This window comes from Carcharhinus amblyrhynchos, chromosome 8, assembly GCF_965287045.1.
Source record: "Carcharhinus amblyrhynchos chromosome 8, sCarAmb.v2.hapA, whole genome shotgun sequence".
In the NCBI taxonomy this organism is placed as follows: Eukaryota; Metazoa; Chordata; class Chondrichthyes; order Carcharhiniformes; family Carcharhinidae; genus Carcharhinus; species Carcharhinus amblyrhynchos.
This window is the reverse complement of record NC_137331.1, coordinates 76,156,074-76,179,654: the sequence shown is the minus strand read 5'-3', so window position 1 is coordinate 76,179,654 and position 23,581 is coordinate 76,156,074. Positions and strand designations below refer to the sequence as shown.

The 23,581-nt window shown below is 42.5% G+C and overlaps 1 protein-coding gene across 3 annotated transcripts in view; it reads left to right on the top strand.

Moving 5' to 3' along the window:
• trappc9 (trafficking protein particle complex subunit 9) overlaps positions 1 to 23,581 on the top strand; it is a 719,084-nt gene that overhangs the window by 143,251 nt on the left and 552,252 nt on the right. For all 3 annotated transcript variants that reach the window (XM_080194286.1, XM_080194288.1, XM_080194285.1), the window contains 2 exons: positions 10,662 to 10,794; positions 23,162 to 23,325. In XM_080194286.1, coding sequence (XP_080050412.1) covers positions 10,662 to 10,794; positions 23,162 to 23,325 — 297 coding nt within the window. The remainder of the gene's footprint in view (positions 1 to 10,661; positions 10,795 to 23,161; positions 23,326 to 23,581) is intronic.

The following is a 23,581-nucleotide window of genomic DNA, read 5'->3' as shown; positions in this document are numbered from 1 at the left end:
CCCCACGTCCAACATGGGTCGACCAATCAATATGCAGATTGAAATCCCCCATAACTACGGCCGTCCCATTCTTGCACGCCGCACTTATTTGCGCGTTAACAGCCCTCCCCATCTCCAGATCATTATTCGGGGGCCTATAGACGACACCCACCAGCGTCTTCCTCCCTTTGCTGTTCCTAATCTCCACCCACAACGATTCCACCCTCTGCTCCTTGGCTCCAATATCATCCCTTGCTACCACCGTGATGCTATCCTTAATCAGCATAGCTACGCCCCCCCCTTTTACCTCCTGTCTATCCTTCCTAAACACTTGATAGCCCTGTACATTCAGCTCCCAGTCCCTGTCACCCTGCAGCCACGTCTCTGTAATGGCCACCAGATCGTATCCATTTGTGTCGATCTGCGCCATCAGCTCATCCACTTTATTCCGAATGCTTCGTGCATTCAGATAAAGTGCTTTCATCCCAGCCTTCACCTGGACCCTATTTGTCACAACGCCACCAACTATACTCACGCCCCCTACTCCCTCTATTATTGGGACATCCTTGGCCTCTTCCCTTACATGTACACTTTCCTTAACTTTAGACCTCGTAAGGTCACCTACCCTCACACCCTCCCCCCCCCTAATTAGTTTAAAGCCCTGTCTACAGTCCTCTTTACTCGATTCGCCAACACTCTGGTCCCAGCACGGTTCAGACCAACCCCATCCCTCCCGAACAGGTCCCACCTACCCCAATACTGGTGCCAATGCCCCATAAATTCAAACCCATTCCTCCCACACCAATCCCTGAGCCACCCATTCACTTCCTTAATCCTGTCAACCCTACGCCCATCTGCACACGGTTCAGGCAGTAGCCCAGAGATAACCACCTTGTCGGTTCTACTTCTTAATTCCATTCCAAGCTTTTCATACTCCCTCCCCAGATCCTCAGTCTGCATTTTGCTTACGTCGCCGGCACCCACATGTACCACAACGACCGGATTCTCACCCTCCCACTCCAGGTTCCTCTGCAGCCCAGCTGCGACATCCCGTACCCGAGCACCAGGCAGACAACACACCCTTCTGTGCACTTTGTCATTGTGACAAAGGACAGTGTCAATACCCTTCACCCCACTATCCCCAATAACTACTACGTTCCTTTTCCTTTTCTCTTTGCCTACGTCCTGCTGCAGCACTGTACCGTGTGCAGCTTGCTCACCAACCTCACCTGCCTCGTTCTCGTCCAACTTGGAAGCAAGAACCTCAAACCTGTTATGCAGATTAAGAGGCTGAGGCCTCCGCTCCTCACCCCCCTTCCTCTTCCCAGTAGCCCCTTCTTGTCCCTGACCCTTAGAGTTAGCCAGTCTAGGGGGGGTGGATGTCACTTGCACCCCATTGACAATGGCACCCTCTCTCCCCTTGATGAGCCTCAGTGTCTGTAGCTCAGAGGCCAGCTCATTTACCCTGAGCTGGAGCTCCTCCAGCAACCTGCACTTACTGCAGACATGGTCACTGGGATGAACCCTAGGGTCCACCAGTTCCCACATCATACAGAAACCACACATCACATGCCCTTCCATTATTTACTGTAGTACTTTTGAAAAAATTTTTTTTGTTTGTTTTTTTTTGTTTTTTTTGTTTTTCAAACGAACTCACCTGGCCTTTTTTCTTTCCAGCCCTTTTTGATATTAAGCCCTAGTAGCTCACTCTGCTTCCCTCTCACTCCGCTGCCCGCTCAGACGCTGCCCGCTGTCTACACCAGGCCTCCTTTTAAACCTGGCGCTGATTTAAATCTGATGAACCACAACTGCCTGCTAACCACTCTCTCAGAATTCTTAAAGCAGTAAATACAATAAATAAATGCTTTAAACAGTTCTACAAAGAACAAAGTGCTTTAAACTTATTTTAAACTGGTTTTTAACAGGTAAAATCTTAGCTGTCTCTCTGCTCCTTCACTCATCTGCTCCAGCAAACAATTCAAACAATGAAGAGGCCAAGATGCTGCTTTTAAAATGCTTCAAATGAAGCTAAAATGTAACCTAATGACTTCAACCAAGCACAACATGTCGATACTACACTTGATCTTAGCCAAAAGGCTGAGAATGCTGAATTAAATTATTTTTATTTCAAAAATGTACTTTATTCATAAATCTCAAACAATTGCAAACTGACAAATCTAAAAATTACAAATAGTGCAGAAAAAGTCATTTTTACAGTTCTATACACAAAATGACAGTCATTACATTTCAAAACTTAAAACCATATACATGCCTCAGACTTTACTGTGTGCTGTTATTTTTCAGATTGGCACGCAGTTACACAGGCCGAGGGTATTCTGCAGTTCCCAGGTCCTTGGTCTGCCTTGGTTGAAAGGTTTTACAGTGTGGCCTTTCCCCATCGTGCCTTTGCGGCTGCTGCCCCAAGCTTGAGCACGTCCCTCAGCACGTAGTCCTGGACCTTGGAATGTGCCAGTCTGCAACACTTGGTCGAGGACAATTCTTTCAACTGCAAGATCAAGTTTCGGGCGGACCAAAGTGTGTCCTTCACCGAGTTGATGACCCTCCAGCAGCAGTTGATATTTGTCTCGGCGTCCAACCCCGGAAACATCCTGTAGAGCACAGAGTGCTGCATCACCGAGCAGCTCAGGGTGAACCTCGACAAATACCACTGCATCTTACTCCAGACCTTCCTTGCAAAGGCACATTCCATAAGGAGGTGTGCGATCGTCTCATCAGCCCCGCAGCTGCTTCGAGGGCAGCGTGCGGTGATGTTGAGACCTTGAGTGTGCATAAAGGATCTGATGGGGAGTGCCCTTCTCACTACCAGTCAAGCCGGGTCTTGGTGCTTGTTTGTGAGTTCTGGTGATGAGGCATTCTGCCAGATGACACTGACCGTCTGTTCAGGAACCATCCAATAGGATCTGTCATCTCCTTTTCTCTCAGGGCCTTGAGGATGTTATGCGCTAACCACTGCTTAATCACCATGTGTATTTGCGGAAAAATTTCTCTACGAAGGACAGGTACTGCAGTACGGTCCAACTACTTGGAGCATCCTGCGGCAGTGTGGCCAGACCCATCCTCTGCAACACTTGGGATAGATAGAACCTCAAAGTAGTGGCACTTGATGTTGGTGTACTGAGGATCTAAGCACAGCTTGATGCAGCTGCGCACAAGGTGGCCATCAGGATGAGAGCGGCGTTGGGAATGTTTTTCCCTCTGTTCTCTGGAGATTCGTGCATCGCTTCCCTCTGGATGCGATCCATTTTTGATCTCCAGATAAATTTGAAGATGGCCTGGAGCACAGGATTTGAGGATAGGCCACACTTGCGCCACGTACAACAACACAGACAGCACCTGGCATCGGATCACCAGGCTCTTTCTGGTGATAGAGAGGGAACGTTGCTCCCACAAGCCCAGTTTTTGCCTGGCTTTGGCTATGCGCTCATTCCAGTTTTTGGCACGTGCCCCTGCTGCTCCAAACCGTATCCCCAGCATGTGAAGGTAATCTGCTCTGACAGTGAAGGCGGACAAAGGATTTGTCAGCCCAGTTCCCAAAGAACATGGCCTTGCTTTTGCTCTGGTTGACTTTGGCTCTCGAGGCCAGCTCGAACTGCTTGCAGATTTGCAGGAGTCTGTGAACAGACAGGGGTCTGAGCAGAAGACAGCCATGTCATCCATGTACAGGGAGGCTTTGACCTACGTGCCTCCGCTGCCTGGGATTGTAACCCCTTTAATGCCTGACTCTCTTCTGAGGGTCTGGGCAAAGGATTCAATGCATCACAAAAAGGACGGAGGAGAGAGGGCAGACCTGATCTAAAAGCTCTCTGATTCCCACCCGTTGATTGAAACTGCCCTACTGATGTCTGTGTAGAGCAGTCAGATCCAATTGCGGATTCCATCCCCAAAGCCCATTTTGGAGAGCACATCCATTGTGTAGCTGTGCGATATTCTGTCAAACGCCTTCTCCTGGTCTAGTCTGATGAAGCACGTATCCACCTGCCTGTCCCGCACATAGGCGATTGTATCCCCGAGTAGCATGAGGCTACCAAAGATCTTCCTGCTGGGTACAGCACAGGTTTGATCAGGATGGATCACTGACCCCAGAGCAGACTTGACCTGGTTGGTGGTGACCTTGGCCAGAATTTTATAATTCACATTCAGCAGTGAAATGGATTGCCAATTACATTATGTCTTTGAATCAAACAGCTGCCTCATTTAATTGCAGTAGATTTGTTGTAAACTGCACCAGGCTCCACACTTGACCATGATTAACACAGTGGGGGTGGCCTTATCACTCTGTCACACCCGTTGATGCGGCAAGATGGAAATATAACATACAAGGCAAAAAGTCAGACTTGTGCCCAGCACCATGCTATCTTCCAGCCCCCTTTTACAGGTGCAAACCGCTTTAGGTGCGATACTTATTAGCATGAATTTGAATATATTTTAATACGAGAGAAGTCGGCACATGAGGTGTTGCTTTAAAGGGCAACTCCGAAACCCACCAATGTCATCATGATCACTCTGCTGACTATCCACTGGACAAACTTGACATTCCATTCTGGACCCCACTAACGGTAACAAACAGAAGCTCTGTCAGCTGCTGCTCCAGCCAAGGGAGCTCAGCAGGTGTTTACACAGCTTCTCACACTGCGTAGACTTTGCAGTGCTACCTTCGATGGGAACTCATTCCATGCTAGTCACCAGGGTGCTCCTCCCCCATCTGCCTGAACTGTTAGCCATTCCTGGAAGCCACTGCACGAGGCAGCCAGGTGGATGCACTGATGTGTATGATACACGTATTGTCAATGAGGATCCCCTCACAGACACCTGTGTGCCCCAGGTGTCTACCGTTGCAATGATGTGTCAGTGGTCAGCAGCACATTGAAACAGTGCCCAGACTCATGGGGGCTCGGGTTGCTGGGTGGTCAGTGGGGCCTTGGAATGGATAATCTTACTGTCTCTCCCTTTTTCCTTTCTGTCGCTTGCCCCTCCTCCCCATAGATACAATGGCTTTGGCTGTACAGCCCATTGTGCTAGCCATAATAATTATGGCTATGGAGGAGGAAGAGGGAGATTTGCAGCTGTGGCAAGGCCAGCCCAGGCCAAAGACTTCAACACCCTGGCTGTCTTTTGGCTGCCACTGATGTAGCTATGCCACCCTATTCATACTGCTGCTTGTGAGATGCACAACTGGCAGGAAAGGGGAATTTGGAAGAGCTTGGGAGGTTTGGGGTATCCTGCTTAGGAGGCCCTGGCATGTGCTTAAGTGCTTCCTCCTCTCTTGGGATGTCCATGGGACATAAGAACGTAGAGTCGGAGTCGGCCATCTGGCCCTTTGAGCCTGCTCTGCGATTCAATAAGACCATGGCTGATCTTTTCATGGACTGAGAGACATTCCAGGGGACTGCAGAACAGTTGGTGTGAGCTCTGGAGACATTGGCATCATCTGACTCTGCCAGTCATTGAGGCCCAACAGCTTATGCTGCATGTGTGGGAGCCATTGGCGACAGCCCTCTAATCTGGACCAAGTCCTGGATGCCCTTAACAATGAGCTCTGAGACGAGGCTAAGCTCTATAGCCCCTCTGCAGTAGCGCTCAAGGCATGCAGCCATGGCTTACTGTGTCTGCAGCAGACTCCTGAGGCCTACTGTGGTCTACTGAAACTGGCTATCCTTTGGACCCTGCCACCCATGGCAATCATTTCATGTCCTAGGTTTTCCATAGTGGCTGCCGGTGTCTTGCAGTGTTAGCTTGGGTGCCATGCAATGCCAACATCATTTCCTGTGACTGAAGGCTGTTGAATTCCTCCAAACAGAGTTGCAGTTGCTGCAATGCCCCTCCTGCATTTTTCAGCTGTTGCTGCATCTCCAGCTGACAGATTTCAGCCACTTAATAAGCGGTTTGGGGCCAATTATTTCCTCAGCTCCAGCAGGTCTCCGCTTGCTGGAGTCTTGGAAGTTCCCACCTCCACATGATGTGTGTCATCAGCTGTGTTGTGATCACCAAAAATGCCCCAGGCACGGTCTATTAGTTTGCCCTGCCAAGGCGACTGTATCTGCACTGGTGGATGATGCCCGTGTTGACTTGTGGGTGCTTTCCTCAGAATTCTTGTTGGAGCCTCCTTAAGTGTTAACTGGGCTCTCTGTGGGGGCAACAAGGGGGATGTTGACTCTTGAGAGCTCCGCCTCATCTGGGTTGTCTCCTGCAAAACAAGACACGTGGGTAAATTCAAGAGGGTGGCAAGTGTCTGGGCAGATTGCAGCTTGCTTGACATAGGTCATATGGTTGAAAAATCCATGACTCCTCACTTTTGCGACACTCCTGAAGTGACTGCTGATCACAGTTCTCCCGTTGACTCCCCTGAGAGTTCCATGGCCTGCTCCTCGGAGGTGGTGAGGATGCACAGTTCAGGGACTCCACCTCTGCTCTACGCCTGCTCCCTTCTGTTGTGGGCTGTTTCCTGCTTCAGGGACAATGGGGCATTAAAAGACTGATGGATGGAAGGGTATGGGGTGTCAGGGGTGGGGCCTATAAGGGCTGTCCATTGGCAGGCAGAAGTTGTGGAAGAGGGTTGGCAGAGGGATTGGAGGAGAGTGCTAGGGGCTCAGGTGCTGGGAGGCTGCGGGCTGTCGGGAGTCGCTCAATATGGACATCGCAGATGAGACTGATGTCAGAATGGAGTGGACGATTGCTCTTACTGTCCGAATAAGGTAATTCTTCATCACCTGGCACCGGCTGCAGGTCTTCTGTGCCAGTGTACGGGCACTGACTGCTGCTGCCATCACCTCCCAGGCCGTATTGCCTGCCTGACCCCTGGCCCACTTGTTGTCTCGGTGGGGGGGGGGAGGTATTGCCCTCTGTTCCTCTACTGCGTCCAGCAGCCTTCCCTGCTCCTCGGTGAACCGTGGGGCTGCTTTGTGGAGTGCCATATTCCTGGCATGACTGATTTTGTGGGCATTGTTAGTGTTTATATGGAGCCCACCTGCTTAACGGCACACAGCGGTGGCATGTTTGGGTGAGTCAAGCACTTGGAGCTTCCATTCCGGCTAGAATTGCATTGAGGATTTTTCATTGTACTAAGTGTGTTGTGTGGTGCACTGAAAAGACTGACACGATTCACTCCTGCTTTCAGACTTTTTTTGACACTTAAAATTTTTTCAGAAAGATTGCCTCTGTGTGTTGTGTACATATAACGGTAGCACAAGTTGCATAACTGTTGTGCAATCAAGGATTATTTAATGCTGAAATATTTAAATTGAGGGATTGAATTTTTTTCAAATTGAGCCATATGGTGAGCTTTATTTAAATGGTTTGATATAGTTATTTTCTAATGAAAGCTTGAAATAATTTGCTGGTGCTTGAAGATGTGTAATTTTGGTTATCATCCTGAAACTTGAGGTTTCCGGCTGTTATGATTCATTGTTTCCCAAGATAATGTGCAATCTGAGAGGAAAAAGTTTCCAGAAGACAAATTGTTCCAGTCTAAACATTTATCACTTGAATTGAGTTCTTAGATGTTACATTATTTTATATTTGAATTGTCTATGTAACTTGTATTGATTTTTAGTTGTTACATAGCATGGGTAATTGGGTGTGAAATTGAGTGTTATTGAAACTCTTGAAATGAGACATGATTAAAAGCTGTTCATACTTTTTATATGGTGTGTTTGCATCAATCGATGTTTCAGTTTTTTTTCTTATTTATTTCAATAATTTGAACATATTTAACAGCAATGCAATTACTTTTTACGATGTGATAGCTATTCTCTTTGCATGACGGGGAAGAACTGACCGTATATCTATTTATATCATACATGCCAATATTATAACGATATGTTATAGAGATATAATTTTTGTCTTAAACTTTCCAGACCAGTGAAGGCCATATGTGTTCACCACTTGCTGCTGCTGACTTACCAGATGTAACTCTGTTGTAGGCCAGGAAGCAAATTATGTTGCTTCGTCTGTCACTCTAGATAGTTGCACTAAGGGACAGGGTAGATCATTGTGCAAGCTGTTACATTTTGGGTGACTTCCCAATACTTGGCTTGTGCTGCCATGGAGGTTTACTTCCTTCAATAGAAAGCCTGCAGTTCATATGAATAGAGAATATTATGCACAAAAGGATGTGCAGGGATATAGGGAAAAGGCAGGGGAATTGCATGCAATCATGATGCTCATTTGTAGAGCTGGTGCAGACACGATTGGCCAAGTGGCTGCTTTCTGCGTCGTCACACTTACTTCTGTGGTTTTGAAAACTACCTGTAATAGTAGAGTGAACAATGAACCCTTATTCAATATATTGCTGCATGTGCTTGATGTATCTGAATTGATGAAAATCATCATGCTGACAGACCATCTGGTTCAGGGTGAACAAATGTTAATTTTATTTAATAGAAATAAAATTCTATATCACTAAGAATAGAACTATTGGTGTGACTAATGTAGATAATTTTCACAACTACCTGAATCTTTTCTAACATATATAATTGCCCTGAGATTTCTGGAGCTCCTTTATCAGTTTACAGGACAGAATGAAACCATTCAGTCCATTATATCACTGCTAGTTTCTTGCAGGAGTAACTCAACAAGAATCAGCCCTTGATGAATTGCTCTTTTCCCTATGGACCTATGTTTTTTCTCTCTGCAAATAATTATCCAATTCCCTTTTGAGAGACACAGTTGTATGTGCCTCCACCATACCAATGCATTCCAGATCCTAACTTGCTGCATAGCAAAGGATTTCCTTGTTTTTGTTACTACTTTTGCCAATCTTAAATCTGTGCTCACTGGTTCTTGACCCTTCTGTCAATGGGAAGTTCTACTCTGTCCAGACACTTAATGGATTTTGAACAGCTCTGCCAAGTTTCCTCTCAATGTTCTTTACTCGAAGGAAACAGCCCCAGATTCTCCAATCTATCCACATTATTGAAATCCCTCGGCCCTGGAACCATTCTTTTCTAAAATTTCTCTAATACCTTGTATCCTTCCTAAAGTAAACATAGTACTTCAGTTGAGGCTGTGAACCAGTTTTTTAAAAAAAATTATCATAATGTCCTTTTGTATTCTGTGCCCCTTTTTGTAAAGCCTAGGATCTTGTATGCTTTATTAACCACTTTCTCATCATTTATTTGAAAAAAATTGGTTTTTGTATCGCACCTGCACAGTCTAACCATTATTACTTCAGCTGCATCAGTGTAGTACACACTGGGTGTTGTCTTTGTTTACTGATTTAATCTCCCTATGTTACTTCAAGTTCTACAGCCTACCCTTCATTATATTAATTAAGCATTTTTATAAAATGGAAATTATAAAATGCTCTGTTTCCTGATGATCTTGGAGATTTCAAAACTCAATGGTCGCTCACGTGTTTTTCACGCTTGGAAAAGGTTTCATCACTTTCATCAAGCAAATTGTAAACCCATGATCTGGTATACATTGTTAATCAGGAGTGTTACATTATCTGATGTTTCATTCCAGAAATACCATAAAGACAATGTGGTCCTAATTTTGATAGGTCTAAATCATGCACGTTAACTTGAAATGGGTTTCAATAAAGTGTATGATATTCTAGATATTCTAAATATTGAGAATGTTTTGTGTTTTAAAGACTAAGCCACTTACTTTGCTTTTCCAAAAAATTAATTTTTCAAAGCATTTTTAACCTAAATATGCTGCTGTTTATAAATTTATAATTCAAACTTTATTTTTTCTGTTCTGCTTTGAACTGTTAACGTTGTCCCAGTTGTGTAAGCATGCTCATCTCTAATGAGAGAATTGAGATTAACCCTTTGAGTTCCACAATCTAGATTGTGGCGCTCTAGTTTGGAGAATCACTTGAGCGTTCTGTCCTTCAGTTTCAGGGTTGTACTGAAATATGTTATGGTATTTCATGTTTTGGTTGGATGTTAAAAATTTCATGCAAATAGTCATTAAAGAAATAGTCATTTAAAAATAAGTCATTAAAGAAACAACAGTTAGCCAGCTGGTTTGCTGGCCAACATTCATCTCCCTTGAGAAACACCACCAAAAATGGTTCAGTTAACCAATTTTTATTGCTGCTCATGGGAATGTGCATTGTACAGCACGAGTGCTTTACCATATGTAATGAGGTCCTGAACCCAAAAACCAAAGTCCTATTTCTTTGCTCCTGCATTTACATTATAACTGAGATCCGTATGAAGTATTAATATTTAAGTGGTGTTGCATAATTAATTCTCACCTCTAATTACAATAATCAAAACTGGTCAAAGTATAAAGAAAAATGTTGAAACTGTTTCATCGCCAATAAAAACTAATTTTATTTAAAGATCAACTTGTCACACCAAGATTTCAAAATACACAACATTAATTACTTCAAGTAGAGTATTGTGCAGGCATAATTTGATTGAATTGTGAAGATTATTCCAAGCAAAATAACACATTTAATTGAAAAAGACAATATATTTTATTCAAAAGACATTGGATGAAGGTGTTCCTTTTGTGTGAAGTGCTATTTCTCAGAAATTAATTACTTTAGAACATAATGTTTAATTTTCCTGAGGTAAATTTTTTTAGAAATTCTTAGAACAATCTTGTTAGGTTTGAATTTGTAATCTTGTTCCAATGTGGTGTTTTGTTTTAAACTGAAATGTTAATGGCTGGTGTGATTTTAATTGATTGGCTCATGTGTTTTCTAGGTTACCAGACTTCTGTTTTTGGGGTGTCCAGTGACTGCATATTAGAAAATTTGCCTGGAGTGAAATCAAATGGCTGTACTGTGGAAGTTGTTCCAGCTTTACCACGGATGCAAATTACTACCTCTCTGCCACGGTAGGATCTTTGAAAATTAATTACATCTTGGGTCATGCCTTTCACGTGTTGACGTTTTCTCTTCTACGTTTATTCTGGTGGAAACTTGTATTTGTGACTTGACATTTCCTGTGTTAGTATGGAATGATTATTAAGAATACATCTTTTATACATGAATATTTGTATGCGCATTGTATAAACTCAGTTTTTTCTACTGTAAGGTGTACAACAAAATTTACCCCTGCAGGCACTGCCACCACTAAACAAGAAACTTAACCTCATCAAGTAAACATTTATTGATTGCTGCAGCTGAATGTATTTTTTTAATTGCAAGAAGTAACTATTATAATGCTTCGTCGTATTTCTTAATGTACCATATTTACCACATCACCCATCAACATTCTCTGTTAGCTCATTTAAGAAGAACTCAAATCAAATTAGCTGAACATGATTTTCCAATCTATATTGCTTTGCCTTAATTCAGTTTCCCACATGACCTGTTCATTTTGACTTGGGTTATTGCTTCTTAAAGTTTTCCCGTGATTAAGGTTAAACTGACTGGCTTGTAGCTGCTGGGGTTGTCCTTGCACCCTTTTTGAAACAAGAATGCAACATTTGCAATTTTCTAATCCTCTGGCACCACAGTGTTTCACAGGAGGATTAGAAGATTGGGATCAGAGCTTGTGTAATTTTCGCTGTCTTCCCAGGGGAATCTAGAAAAGGGAAGCACAATTTCATGATAAGGTGCCAATAATTTAGGACTAATGGAAATTTCTTCACTGAGGGTTGCGAATCTTCTGAAATCTGTACCAGAGGGTTGTGGATTCTCCTGTCATGTAATAATTTAGGCTGAGAAACAAACCTTCTGTCTTTGTGAATCAGGGGATATCGGGGGGGCTGGAGATGTGGAGATGAAGCTGAAGATCATCTATGATTGCATTGAATGGCAGAATTGGCTGGAAGCATAGTCTATTCCTGCTGTCTATTTTCTCTTGGTTTTCATTTGTGTGTCAAACTGACACCTTTCATGTGCATCCCTTTTCTACCTCATATATCAGGAAGATTATCTCTTGTCATCTTTGGAGCTCTGGCTTTGGTTGTGCTACCTTTCCACTTTGGGGGAATGTACTACAAATACATTTAAAACTTTCTCCTCTTTTCAAAGGCAATCATTTTTCAATTACGGTTTTGCTTTGCCAATCTTTAATTCCAATTTGAGGGCCAGATCACCCCTATTACATCAATCGTCTTTTCAATGCAGATGAATCTGATTATTTGATGGAGAAAGTATTGTGATTCAGAAGACCTGAAGTTTAATGGCTGCTGTCCCTTATTGATGTAAACAGAGAAATTGGAGTCAGTAACAAACACAAATCTTTTCCTGGTATTGCACATATCCCTGCTTCCCATTTCCTGCATTGTGAAGGACCAGATATAAACTTCTAAGGCTTTAATAATTTTGAGACTAAAATATCTTTGAAAAGAAAACAATGCTGTAAATATAAAACAAAATGGTAATTATACGCATTATGGCATCCTCTAAAGGACATTAATGAACTAGTTAGATTTTTCAAACAGTCCAACAGCTTTGTGGGCATAGAATTAAAGGATATATGAATTCAAAGCTGTCATCCTGATATTTAAGATTTGTGTCCTCTAAATCATTATTATAGCATACCTCTGGAAGACTGACTCAGGAAAGTAACAGCGAAGGAATTGTACCCCTAATTTTTCAAAAAAAAAATCACTGGGCTAGATTTTACAATCCCTTGAAGACAATAGGTCAGAGTGGGGGATGATGTTGAGAGGACAGGTGGGAATGGGTGGTGTAGGATTGTAAAATTCACTGGATGGATTTCCCGCTGCCTACCTACTTGCTCCTGACTTGTTTGAAATTTTGAGGGAGACATCAGCCTGCCTGTCAGTCTTTTGACCTATTGAGGCCCAATCTCTTATGCTGGTCTTTCATCTATGGCTATGGGGAATGCCCAACTGCTTTTGCTGAGTGGGCTGCTGTCAGGTCTAATGTGCTGGTCATTTTGGATTTACTGGCAACTCTTTCAGGTGTACTCTTTCAGAACGGCCAGGAAGTCTCTTTTTTCTTGGTGTTAAACTGTTTCAGGGCAGCCATTGGATTCATGGGCAAGCACCCTCCACTTCCCCTGACCCCACAAAGCTAAAATGCTAGGCTGGTGGGAGAGGGGGGAACTGGGGTCCAGTGAAATTCAGCCCACTGTATGTTTGTGACAAGAGAAAAATCAAGGTGTACTTACTGATTGTTTCTCTAGTTTTCGTATCCTGTAAATTTAAGGTAAAGTCAAGAAAGGAGACAGCCTAAAACTGAGTGAGTTAATGTCAATGCTTGTTCTATTTTCAAATGAATCAAACTGATTAACTGGTTAGAAAAGTTGAATGCTAATTGCATAAAAACTTGAGAGATGGAGACTTTAATTGTGAAACCTTTGAGGCAGATGGAGAGAGAGAGGCATGAGCAATTTGATTCTGATTTCCTTTTGCGGGGGGAAGAAAGTAAGTTGAAGACAGGAAAGACCACCTGAAGGAGGAACAAATGAAGTGAAAGGAGGGCAAGAGAGCAGCTGAGTGAGCCCTTTTATCAGTCTTACGTGGGGAAGATTTGGTGAAAGGATGGCTAACAGTTTAAAATGAGGCAAGTGACTTGGAATAGAGGGGTGGAAAGATCAGTTAAAGGGGAAGAGCTAAAGGGAGAACTGGGGGTAAAGGATGAGGGGGTTGATGGGGTTGAAAACATTTGGAGTGAGTGACTGGGAGAACATATGATTCAGGGAGAGGATGGGAAATGAGCCCTTAAGAACCACCATGTTTATTCTTTAATTTCCTTAAAGTTGGTTGAATTTGTCCTTATTGTACCAGCCACATAATCAACCTTGCAAAGTAGGTAACAGGGAGAAGAACAAGTTTTGAGAAAGAGAAGCCGAAGAGGAAAGATTTAAACAAATGGCAAGACAGGGACAAGCCAGAGAGACCCAAGTCAACTAATCTGTCTTGCAGTGGTCAACCATCTCATTTTTAACTTTGTAATAATTAGACACTTAAGCTTACTAAATATCTAAAGTGTTGTTTATAATGAATTGTCTTCATGATGTTGCGAGACAAAAAGTATCTGGCTGCTTTTGTACTTTATCCCCTTCAAGTGACCAGACAAAAAAATTCTGAGTTTAATATCGGCCTTTATGACAATTATAGCTAGGGCTCCAGTACTCTAGCTGGTGGAACCACCGAGAGCCCCAAATACATCAATATGTCACGGAGATGTGCTTCCAGATTTGATTGCAATTAATTAGCATAAACCAATGAGAGATGTATATTTGTATAGAAGCTATCTATATCCACTCAACTATTGATTAGGTTTACAACATGCATAAAGTATGAATACAACCAACCAATTACAACTTGTGCACGTCCATTTGATTGGATATTATAATCAGTATAAAGGCTTGTACATGGCTATCTAGTTTGATTTCTTAACTTCTGTATGACTTGTGGAATACCAGTTATCCTCCATGTCCAAGGCCCCAGGTGTTTAATGAATTCTCTCAAGCAAGGAAGGTTCGATAGACAAATCAAGTCTTATGTTCAAACTGTAGATGGTGTTGCCTGCTGATATCTTTAGATATTTGATTGTCAGAACAAACAGCAATCCCACTTAGTTAAATCTGAGATAGTAAAAAAACAAAAGCTTGCAATTTGTGTTCTTGGGTCCTTGCTCACAGTTCACAGATTGTATGATGTTCAGCTAAACCAAACTCTTTAAGCCTTTCAGTGGGCATAATTATTAATATGGTACGATCCCCTTTCAGATATGTTGCCAATTAAACCAGTAGCATGTCCTTCCATGATGATGAGCGCTTGATTTAAACTTAAAATTGCTGTGTAAAAGGTTTTTTTTTGCATTGAGGGATGGAACATCAAGCCGACTTGTCCTTAAACAAAAGACTGCTGAGCACTAGTAGAGATGACAGATTTACAAAATAAGACAAGTCAAGAGGATACTAACGTATGTGACCTCCACCTTGTGTTAACTCGTGTGTTATGATTACAAAGCTCTTCCATCAAGATTCTCCCTTCTGGCTGGAGCTCTAACTATGTAGCTGAAGAAATATTTTTTAAGGAGTTTCCATATCACTAAGAAATCTTCCGGCCAATCCACATCCAACAACCTGCTTCTAAAATTCTGGACAGCTATGATAAATTCCTCCACAGAAGCAAATGAGATGTTTCACAATTTTCTAAAACAATCACCAACATTATAAAGCCAATTTCTCCTATTGACCAATGTTAAAAGATACTTTAAAACAATTCTCATCTTTGCCAAAAGCTAATCCCTACCTTGGGCCATACCCTTATGTTCCAAGTTGTGCTAAAATCCATCCATTAGCTTTTGAGATGCATTGTTTACAGACAACAAACAAATGGGTGAAAACATTGCCTTCTCCCATCTTCAGTGGCAGAGGTAAATATGTGAAAATGTGTAATTAGTTGGAAGTCAGAAGTTAGTCAAAACTCCCTTTGTTACAGTGTGAGGTGCAATGTAATACATGTAATTATGGCTACGTGACATGAAGTCATGATGTGTTGCAACATTTCCTTTACAGCATAAATATTCAACAAAATGAGTGTTAAGATACAAGATGTGCCAGTAGAATTTTGATTGTGTGGTTTCCCCACTAAGTATTCATCAGATGCTTTTTTTGTGACATTATAGAATTATGCAGAAAGAAAAGTCTTTTTACCAAAATGTTTGTGTATCATTTGCGTATGATACAGCAGTGAAAGTAATGTGCCATGCTCTGGTCTTCCTCATGTCTGCATGGGTTTCCTTCGGGTACTTCAGTTTCTCCCACAGTCTGAAGATGTGCAGGTTAGGTTTACTGGTCATGCTAAATTGCCCCTTAATTAAAGGTGTGTAGATCAGAGGGATTAGTGCGGTAATAAATGGTATTACGGGGATAGGGTCTGGGTGGGACGTACTGTCAGAGAATTGGTGTCGACTTCATGGGCCAAATGGCCTGCTCGTGCACTGTAGGAATTCAGTGGTTCTAAAAATAGCAAAGAAGGTATCTGGAAAATTTAGTAGAGAGGGCTGTAGAATGGACTGCAGTGAGAGAGCAACAAAACATTGGAGAGCTTACTGATGGAGGCATGGTTACTTCCTAGAAAAGGGAGGAGCTAACCGAAGAAGGTACAGTTCACGATTAAGCCTCTTTAGATGAGGGGATGATCATCATGTCTCTGCCTTTTTGAGGTTTTACTTGTAATCAGCACTACACAGTATGATAACTTGAGCAGTCTGTGATGTCCATTATGGTCCTCAATGTAACACAATGGGATGGTCTGAAAGCATCTCCAGTCAAGGGAGAAGATCAAAGGATCTGGGTCTCTGGTCTTCAAAATCTTCTTCTGCCATCGATGCTTCTTCAAACGCATCTGGTTGAGCAGAAAGAAAATGGGATGTTAATGGATGGCAGTCACAAAGATCTTGGAGTTGGAGCCATCTCAGTAACACTGCACCTACACACATGCACAAAGGTAACTCTTCTCAGCAGATGTTAAATGTAACATATTCTGCTGACAAGGGTCATACAATCAAACAGTACAGAAGAGGCCCTTCAGCCCACTGAGTCTGTACAGATACATGAGAAACACCTGATCTCCCATTCAATCCCATTTACCAGCACTTTGACCAAAGCCTTGAGTGTTATGATGCACCAAATGCTCACCCAGGTACTTTTTAAAGGATGTGAGGCAACTCTCTCTACCACCCTCCCAGGCAGCACATTCTAGATCTATACAATAATCCTCATCTCTCATCACAAAATCAACAAAAGGCTCACACTTATATAACGCCTTTCACAACAACAGGATTTTCCAAGGTACTTTATAGCCAATGAAGTCATTTTGGAAGTGTAGTCACTTTTATGCTAAAAATCATAACATTACCTTGGTGCATTACAACTTTGTCAGTTCATTTCAGAGAAGGCTATTATTTCTCAAAGCTATCATCTTGAGTTGGTGTTTTAACTTTTAGTGTCAACAGCCATTTAAATAATTTACAGCAGCATTCTGCAGTGCTTGTTTTGATATTAAAAATTAGAACTGTTGACTAAATTTGAAACAGTAATATACTCAATTTTAAAAAGAAATTAAAATAGTGCGCAAGATACCTTTTTTATTCATTTGTGGGACATGGGCATCGCTGGCTGGCCAATGTTTATTGCCCATCCCTAGTTGCCCTAGAAGGTGGTGGTGAGCTGCCGCCTTGAAACCTGCAGTCCACGTGCTGTGGGTTGACCCACGATGCCGTTAGGGAGGGAGTTCCGGGATCTTGACCCAGCTACTGCCAAGGAATAATGATATAGTTCCAGGTGGTGGTGCTCCCATGCATGTGCTGCCTTTGTCCTTGTACGTGAAAATGGTCATGGGTTTTGGAGGGGATGTCTAAAGACCTTTGAATTTCTACAGTGCATCTTGTAAATGCTACTGAGCTTTGATGGTGGAGGAAGTAGATGTCTGTAGATGTGGTGCCGATCAGTCTGGCTGTTTAGTCCTGGATGGTGTCAAGCTTCTTGAGTATTAGAACATCGAACATAGAACATTACAGCGCAGAACAGGCCCTTCGGCCCACGATGTTGCGCCGACCAGTTTTTTAAAAAAAAACACTGACCCACTAATCTAAACCAACCCCTTTTCGTCCATAAACCTATCCACAGATCTCTTAAACGCCCCCAAACTAGGCGCATTTACAACTGCAGCAGGCAGGGCATTCCAGTCCCTCACCACCCTCTGGGTAAAGAACCAATCCCTGACATCTGTCCTATAACTACCCCCCCTTAATTTAAAGCCATGCCCCCTTGTGCTAGCTTTCTCCATCCGAGGAAAAAGGCTATCACTATCCACCCTATCTAAACCTCTAATCATATGTTTCAATAAGATCCCCTCTTAGCCGCCTTCTTTCCAGCGAAAACAACCCCAAATCCCTCAGTCTCTCCTCATAGGACCTCCCCTCCATACCAGGCAACATCCTGGTAAACCTCCTCTGCACCCTCTCCAAAGCCTCCACGTCCTTTCTGTAATGTGGGGACCAGAACTGCACACAATACTCCAAGTGCGGCCGCATCAGAGTTGTGTACAGTTGCAACATGACGCTGCGATTCCTAAATTCAATCCCCCTACCAATAAACGCCAAGACACCGTATGCCTTCTTAACAACCTTATCTACTTGATTCCCAACTTTCAGGGATCTATGTACACGTACACCTAGATCCCTCTGCTCCTCCACACTATTCAAAGTCCTCCCGTTAGCCCTATACTCAACACACCTGTTACTCCTACCGAAATGAATTACCTCACACTCCTCCGCGTTAAACTCCATCCGCCACCTCGCGGCCCAGCTCTGCAACCTGTCTAAGTCACCCTGCAAACTATGACACCCTTCCTCACAATCTACCACACCTCCGACTTTGGTGTCATCAGCAAACTTACTAATCCACCCAACTATACCCTCATCCAGATCATTAATAAAAATTACAAACAGCAGTGGCCCCAAAACAGATCCCTGAGGCACACCACTCGTAACCGAACTCCATGACGAATATTTACCATCAACCACCACCCTCTGTCTCCTATCTGCTAGCCAATTCCTGATCCAAGTACCTAGATTACCCCCAATCCCATACATCTGCATTTTCTGCAGAAGCCTACCATGGTGAACCTTATCAAATGCCTTACTAAAATCCATATATACCACGTCAACTGCCTTACCCCTATCCACCTCTTTGGTCAGTATTGGAGCTGCACTGATCCAGATGAGTGGTGAGTATTCCATCACATTGCTGACTTGTGCCTTATAGATGGTGGACAGGCTCTAGAGAGCAAGGAGGTGAGTTACCAGCTGCAGTATTCTTAGCATCTGATCTGTTCTTGTAACCAGTGTTTCTGTGGCAAGTTCAGTTGGGTCTCTGGTCAATGGTAATCCCAAAAATGTTGACAGTGGGGGATTCAGTGATGGTAACACCATTGAATGTCATGGGGCGGTGGTTAGATTGTCTCTTATTGGTAATAGTCTTTGCCTAGCATTTGTGTGGTGCAGATGTTATTTGCTACTTGTCAGTCCAAGCCTGGATATTGTCCAGAACTTGTTGCATTTGAACATGGATTACTTCAGTATCTGAGTAGTCGCAAATAGTGCCGACAATTGTGCAATCGTTGGCAAACAATTCCACTTCTGACCTTATGAATGAGGGAAGGTCATTGTTGAAGCATCTAAAAATGGTTGGGCCTAGGGCATTACCCTGAGGGATTCCTGCAGAGATGTCTTGGAGATGAATGACCCCCACAACTGCAACCATCTTATGTGCCAGGTATGATTCCAACCAGTGGAGAGTTTGCCCTCTGATAATCATTGATTCCAGTTTTGCTAGAGCTCCTTGATGCCACACAGTCAAATGCAGCCTTGATGTCAAGGGCTGTCATTCTCACCTCGCCTCTCAAATTCAGCTTTTTTTCCATGTTTGAATCAAGGCTGTAATGAGATCAGGAACTGAGTGACCCTGGCAGAACCACAGATCCTGTGACTATCCAGATTTTCTTTTGGACATGCATTAAGCCAGTCTAGTGCATGTGTCAAATTACAAATATAACATGGATTATCAAATTGAAAATGTCGAAGATTGGGGGAAATTTCATTATGCATAAGGTTGGAGTATGGGATGTTATGCTGCACTGAATATTTGAGGAGGATATCATTGCATTTTTAGGAGAATATAAGATAAGTAATTGAAGCGTAGGAAGAAAAGAGTTTGGGGATAGAAGGAGCAGTTGGAATAGCTTTGGATATGATGTCTGTGTCTACCTTTGAACAGCAAGTCCTATCTTTGTTCATATCTTTCACCAGCTTCTTTCAGTCATCATGGACAGGTTGCCCATGCCTCCTCCTTGGTATGTGGCTCATGGAATTCCATAACAATCTCTTTGGGGGCTAGGCTCTTTATCCAAATCATTAATGTGTACATAGTAAAGGAGTACAGATTTTTAATTCCAAGCTTACAGGTAACATTAAGGGAGCATGGTTTGTCCAGTTGGGAGCAGGAATTTGAAAGGGAGCGTAGACCAAGATTAGTCAAGTGGCCAAAATGAAATACACTTCTATGTGGAGATGTCACAGAATCATGTAGCACAGAAGAAGGTTCATTGCCCTTGTACTTGCTCCTTAATCTACTCTATTGGTCTCGTTCCCCTTCTCTTGTTCTGTAACCCTGCAAGTCATATCATAATTGAATAATGTTCAGGAAAAAACATTCCAACGTCAATTTCAGTCTGATATCTGTTGCAAGTTACAGATTGTCAAGTTTACAGATTCGCATTGACCTGCAAATTTGCAAGCACCTGGCAAAATGCAAACTCCCTTGGCAGCAGTGACTAAGCTCTTGAGCTACTTCTGATTTTTGCTCATTTACAGCAAAATATGTTGCCATTACAAAACAGGCCACTTTGAACAAAGCTCCACCATAGCTGCAGAATTATTTATTATTTCTGGAATAGTAATTATAAAGCACTGTAATGTATGACATTTTGTGAGCAATGTCATGGAAGATCTGAGTGCAATTATGAAAGTTGTGTGTCTCTTGTGAGTGTTATGACCAGCTCTGTTAATTTTTTTGCATAATTGTCAGTGGTTTTCCCTTGCAAGTTATGTCTCTATTTTACTATATAATTTACTTTCTGTTCTTGTCAATCAAATTGCAAAAATTCTTTCTCCTCAATTGTAGTGCATTTCAGCTTGTTTTAAATAATTTCCGAGCATTAATATCCTATCAAATATAGCTCACCATCCCCCTCTCTCATTCTAGTTGAGTAGCAATCCAATCCTGTGCTGGATTATACGTCCTTTCCTCTGTCATACCTTTTGCTTTTAAGTCTCATTTCTCAAACTTGAGAATGCAACATTTTCAATGTAAGCTTTGAGATCTTTCTAAAATGAAATAAAGCTGCTGTTTGTGTTGGAGTGCAATAAACTAATGGACCTGTAGAAGGAGCTGTTATCTAAAATATACAGCCAGTGAACTGATTGGGTTACTTGTTTAATTGGTGTTGATGGTTAATTGGATCAGAGGAAGTGTCAGGAATGCTTTTTATGCAACCTGACATGTTTGTGTATGTTCCAATGAGACCAGGAAAAAAAATTGTGCAATCAAAGTTATTTTTTACAGCTATAACAGTAAATCTTTTAGTACATTTTGAATGGCGATACACAAAATTACAAGATACAGTGATGAACAAATCAATTCCAAATAGTTAAGTGACTGCTTTGTAAGGAAGCATGGCTTTACTATTTGTGATAACCCTGATGAGTTACATGGGAACCTCTAATCGATTTCCCTGTAATAGGCAGTGGTCTGCCCAGGTGAAACTTGTCACCTGTGCTCTTTATGAGGCAGACATTGGGAAGGATCTGCAGAGCTATTGTCCTGATTGGAACTTGTGTATGTACGCCATAGAGTAGTGGTGTTACTTTGTGTTTAACAGTAAATACTATTTCTTTCCAGTTGGCTTCCTGAGTTATTACATTGGCTACAAGGAGTGTAATGTGTTGGATAACCTTGCTTTTCAGTGGACCCGTTAAGACCATAATGGGTAGATTTGAAAAATGCCTTTGCTCAGAAAATTGGGATCATGTGATGTGGGCATGGAGGATTGGCCTCAGTATGCTGAATGAATAAAATACCACTTCTGGGCAAATGGGATAGAAGCGGACAACTAGCAGAAAGTCAGCCTCCTAACCACTTGTGGGGCTCCAACTTTCTGCATCATAAAGAGTTTAACGTATCTGGCAGTCCTGGAAAACAATGCCAAAACCTCAAAACAGCTTTGCTCTGATCTGACATTACAGGTAATCTTCAGGAGGCACAACTATGTGGTGGAATCCCATCTGAGCTTACCCTGGCTCAGATGGAATTTCACGTTGGTCCCATGCCCAGAGCTGCTTCACTAGGGATGAAGCCCCACAACTTCAGTCACCTTATAGAAATGCCCTCCATGCCCTTTGCCATTGCACAGAAAAATTCCCTGTGTGTTGCACAGTTTCCACTAATGTGCCCTCACCCATTGCCTGGACACACTTCATTGTTGCAGTCTGGCAGCGGAAGTTCCGTAAGAAGTCTCACAACACTAGGTTAAAGTCCAACCAGTTTATTTGATAGTAATCCCACAAGCTTTTGGAAATGGTGTTCCTTCGTCAGGTGTGTGTAAGTTCCCAGCAGAGGTCCCTGTATAGATGCATCCAACCCCACTGCATTGGAGACAGTGGGTGGACGGTAGTACATGCAGTATTACCATACAGCATAAATTGCACTGGTTCATGGACTCCCAAGGTACTTGCTATTTTTGCAATCCTATGGAGTTTGTGGATTGTGTATACATTACATGTTTTAGGTTGCACTCCCTTTTTAGTTATTTAAAAATCTTTTAATATTTTATTTGCACTTCAACCTCATGCTCCTAATTTACGGGCAGTCGATGCAGAAGACCACCTCGTGTATCTGCACCAGGGCCTAGCTAACTGCGTTATTAACAGATCCAGGCAGCAATTGATGAAGGGGGTCGTCCAACCCAACTGTCTGCTCCTCTACTGCGGCTATATTTGCAGCTGTGGTCCCTGGAGAAGGAGCATACGGTGTCCAAAGGCACCATTGAAACCTTGCTCTTTGGGCACCGCAGGGGCTGGGGTGTATTATCGACCCCTTTAGTCACATTTTGGTTTAATGTTTTAAGTTTCCTTTCCACTTTGTTTTTTATTTTGGGTGGTTCTCTGCTTTTTGGGAGCTGCACTTCTTGTTTTGTTCCTGAATTTTTATAAATTTAGTTCAGTTGCTTTACCAAAAAAATTTGGGATTTAAGTATGTCATGGAGTAGTGACTTTGAGTTTAACAATAAATACTGTTCCTTTACAATTGGGCTTCCTGAATTAGTATACTAATTAAATGATTAAACTATCTTCTGGCTAAGTACAGCAGAGTTACTGTGACATGCTGCTCATACTTCTAGGATTTATAATATTTATTGGCCAAAGTTTACTGATGATGGTTGCTTGATAATACTATCACCTTGTTTTACCTGTGCTGAATAGTAAATTATCCATTTTACAATATTTTAAAATTATTACCCAGGCTAGATGGTGCTTCAGTCAGTTGCAGATTTATTTGTTTGTTGTACCTGGACGCATCAGGGGACTCATCTCAGTGATTAAATTAGAATTAATCGTTGCCCATAATGGGTTGTAGTTTACTCCTTCAGAGAAGTGTCAAATTTGTGCAAAAATCATTTAATATTAATAGAATATGTTTTACTCTAGGTCTGCACACACTCTGCTACCATCGTCGGGTGATGAGGTATCCAGTAGTGTATCTGTTCAGCTCTTCAATGGGGAATTGCAACAGCTGACAATCAAACTGGAGAACATTGGCACTGAGCTTTTAGAAACTTTAGAGATCTCTGCTAAGACGATAAATAATAAAGGTTAGTACTGATTGATGCTCGCAGTTGAAATGTTGGTTTCTTGCTTTAAAGTAGTAATCTGTTTTTAAGATTTTTGCTATAAGACAAAATATCATCAGGGATTTATTCGTAAACTTCTACGAAGAGAGAATCGCAGAATCATACGTGTTAGGAGAGGCCCTTTGGTCCATCAAGTCTGCATCGACATGAGAACCACCGAGCCTACCTATTTCCATTTACCGGCACTTCGCCCATCACCTTGATGTTATAACGTGCC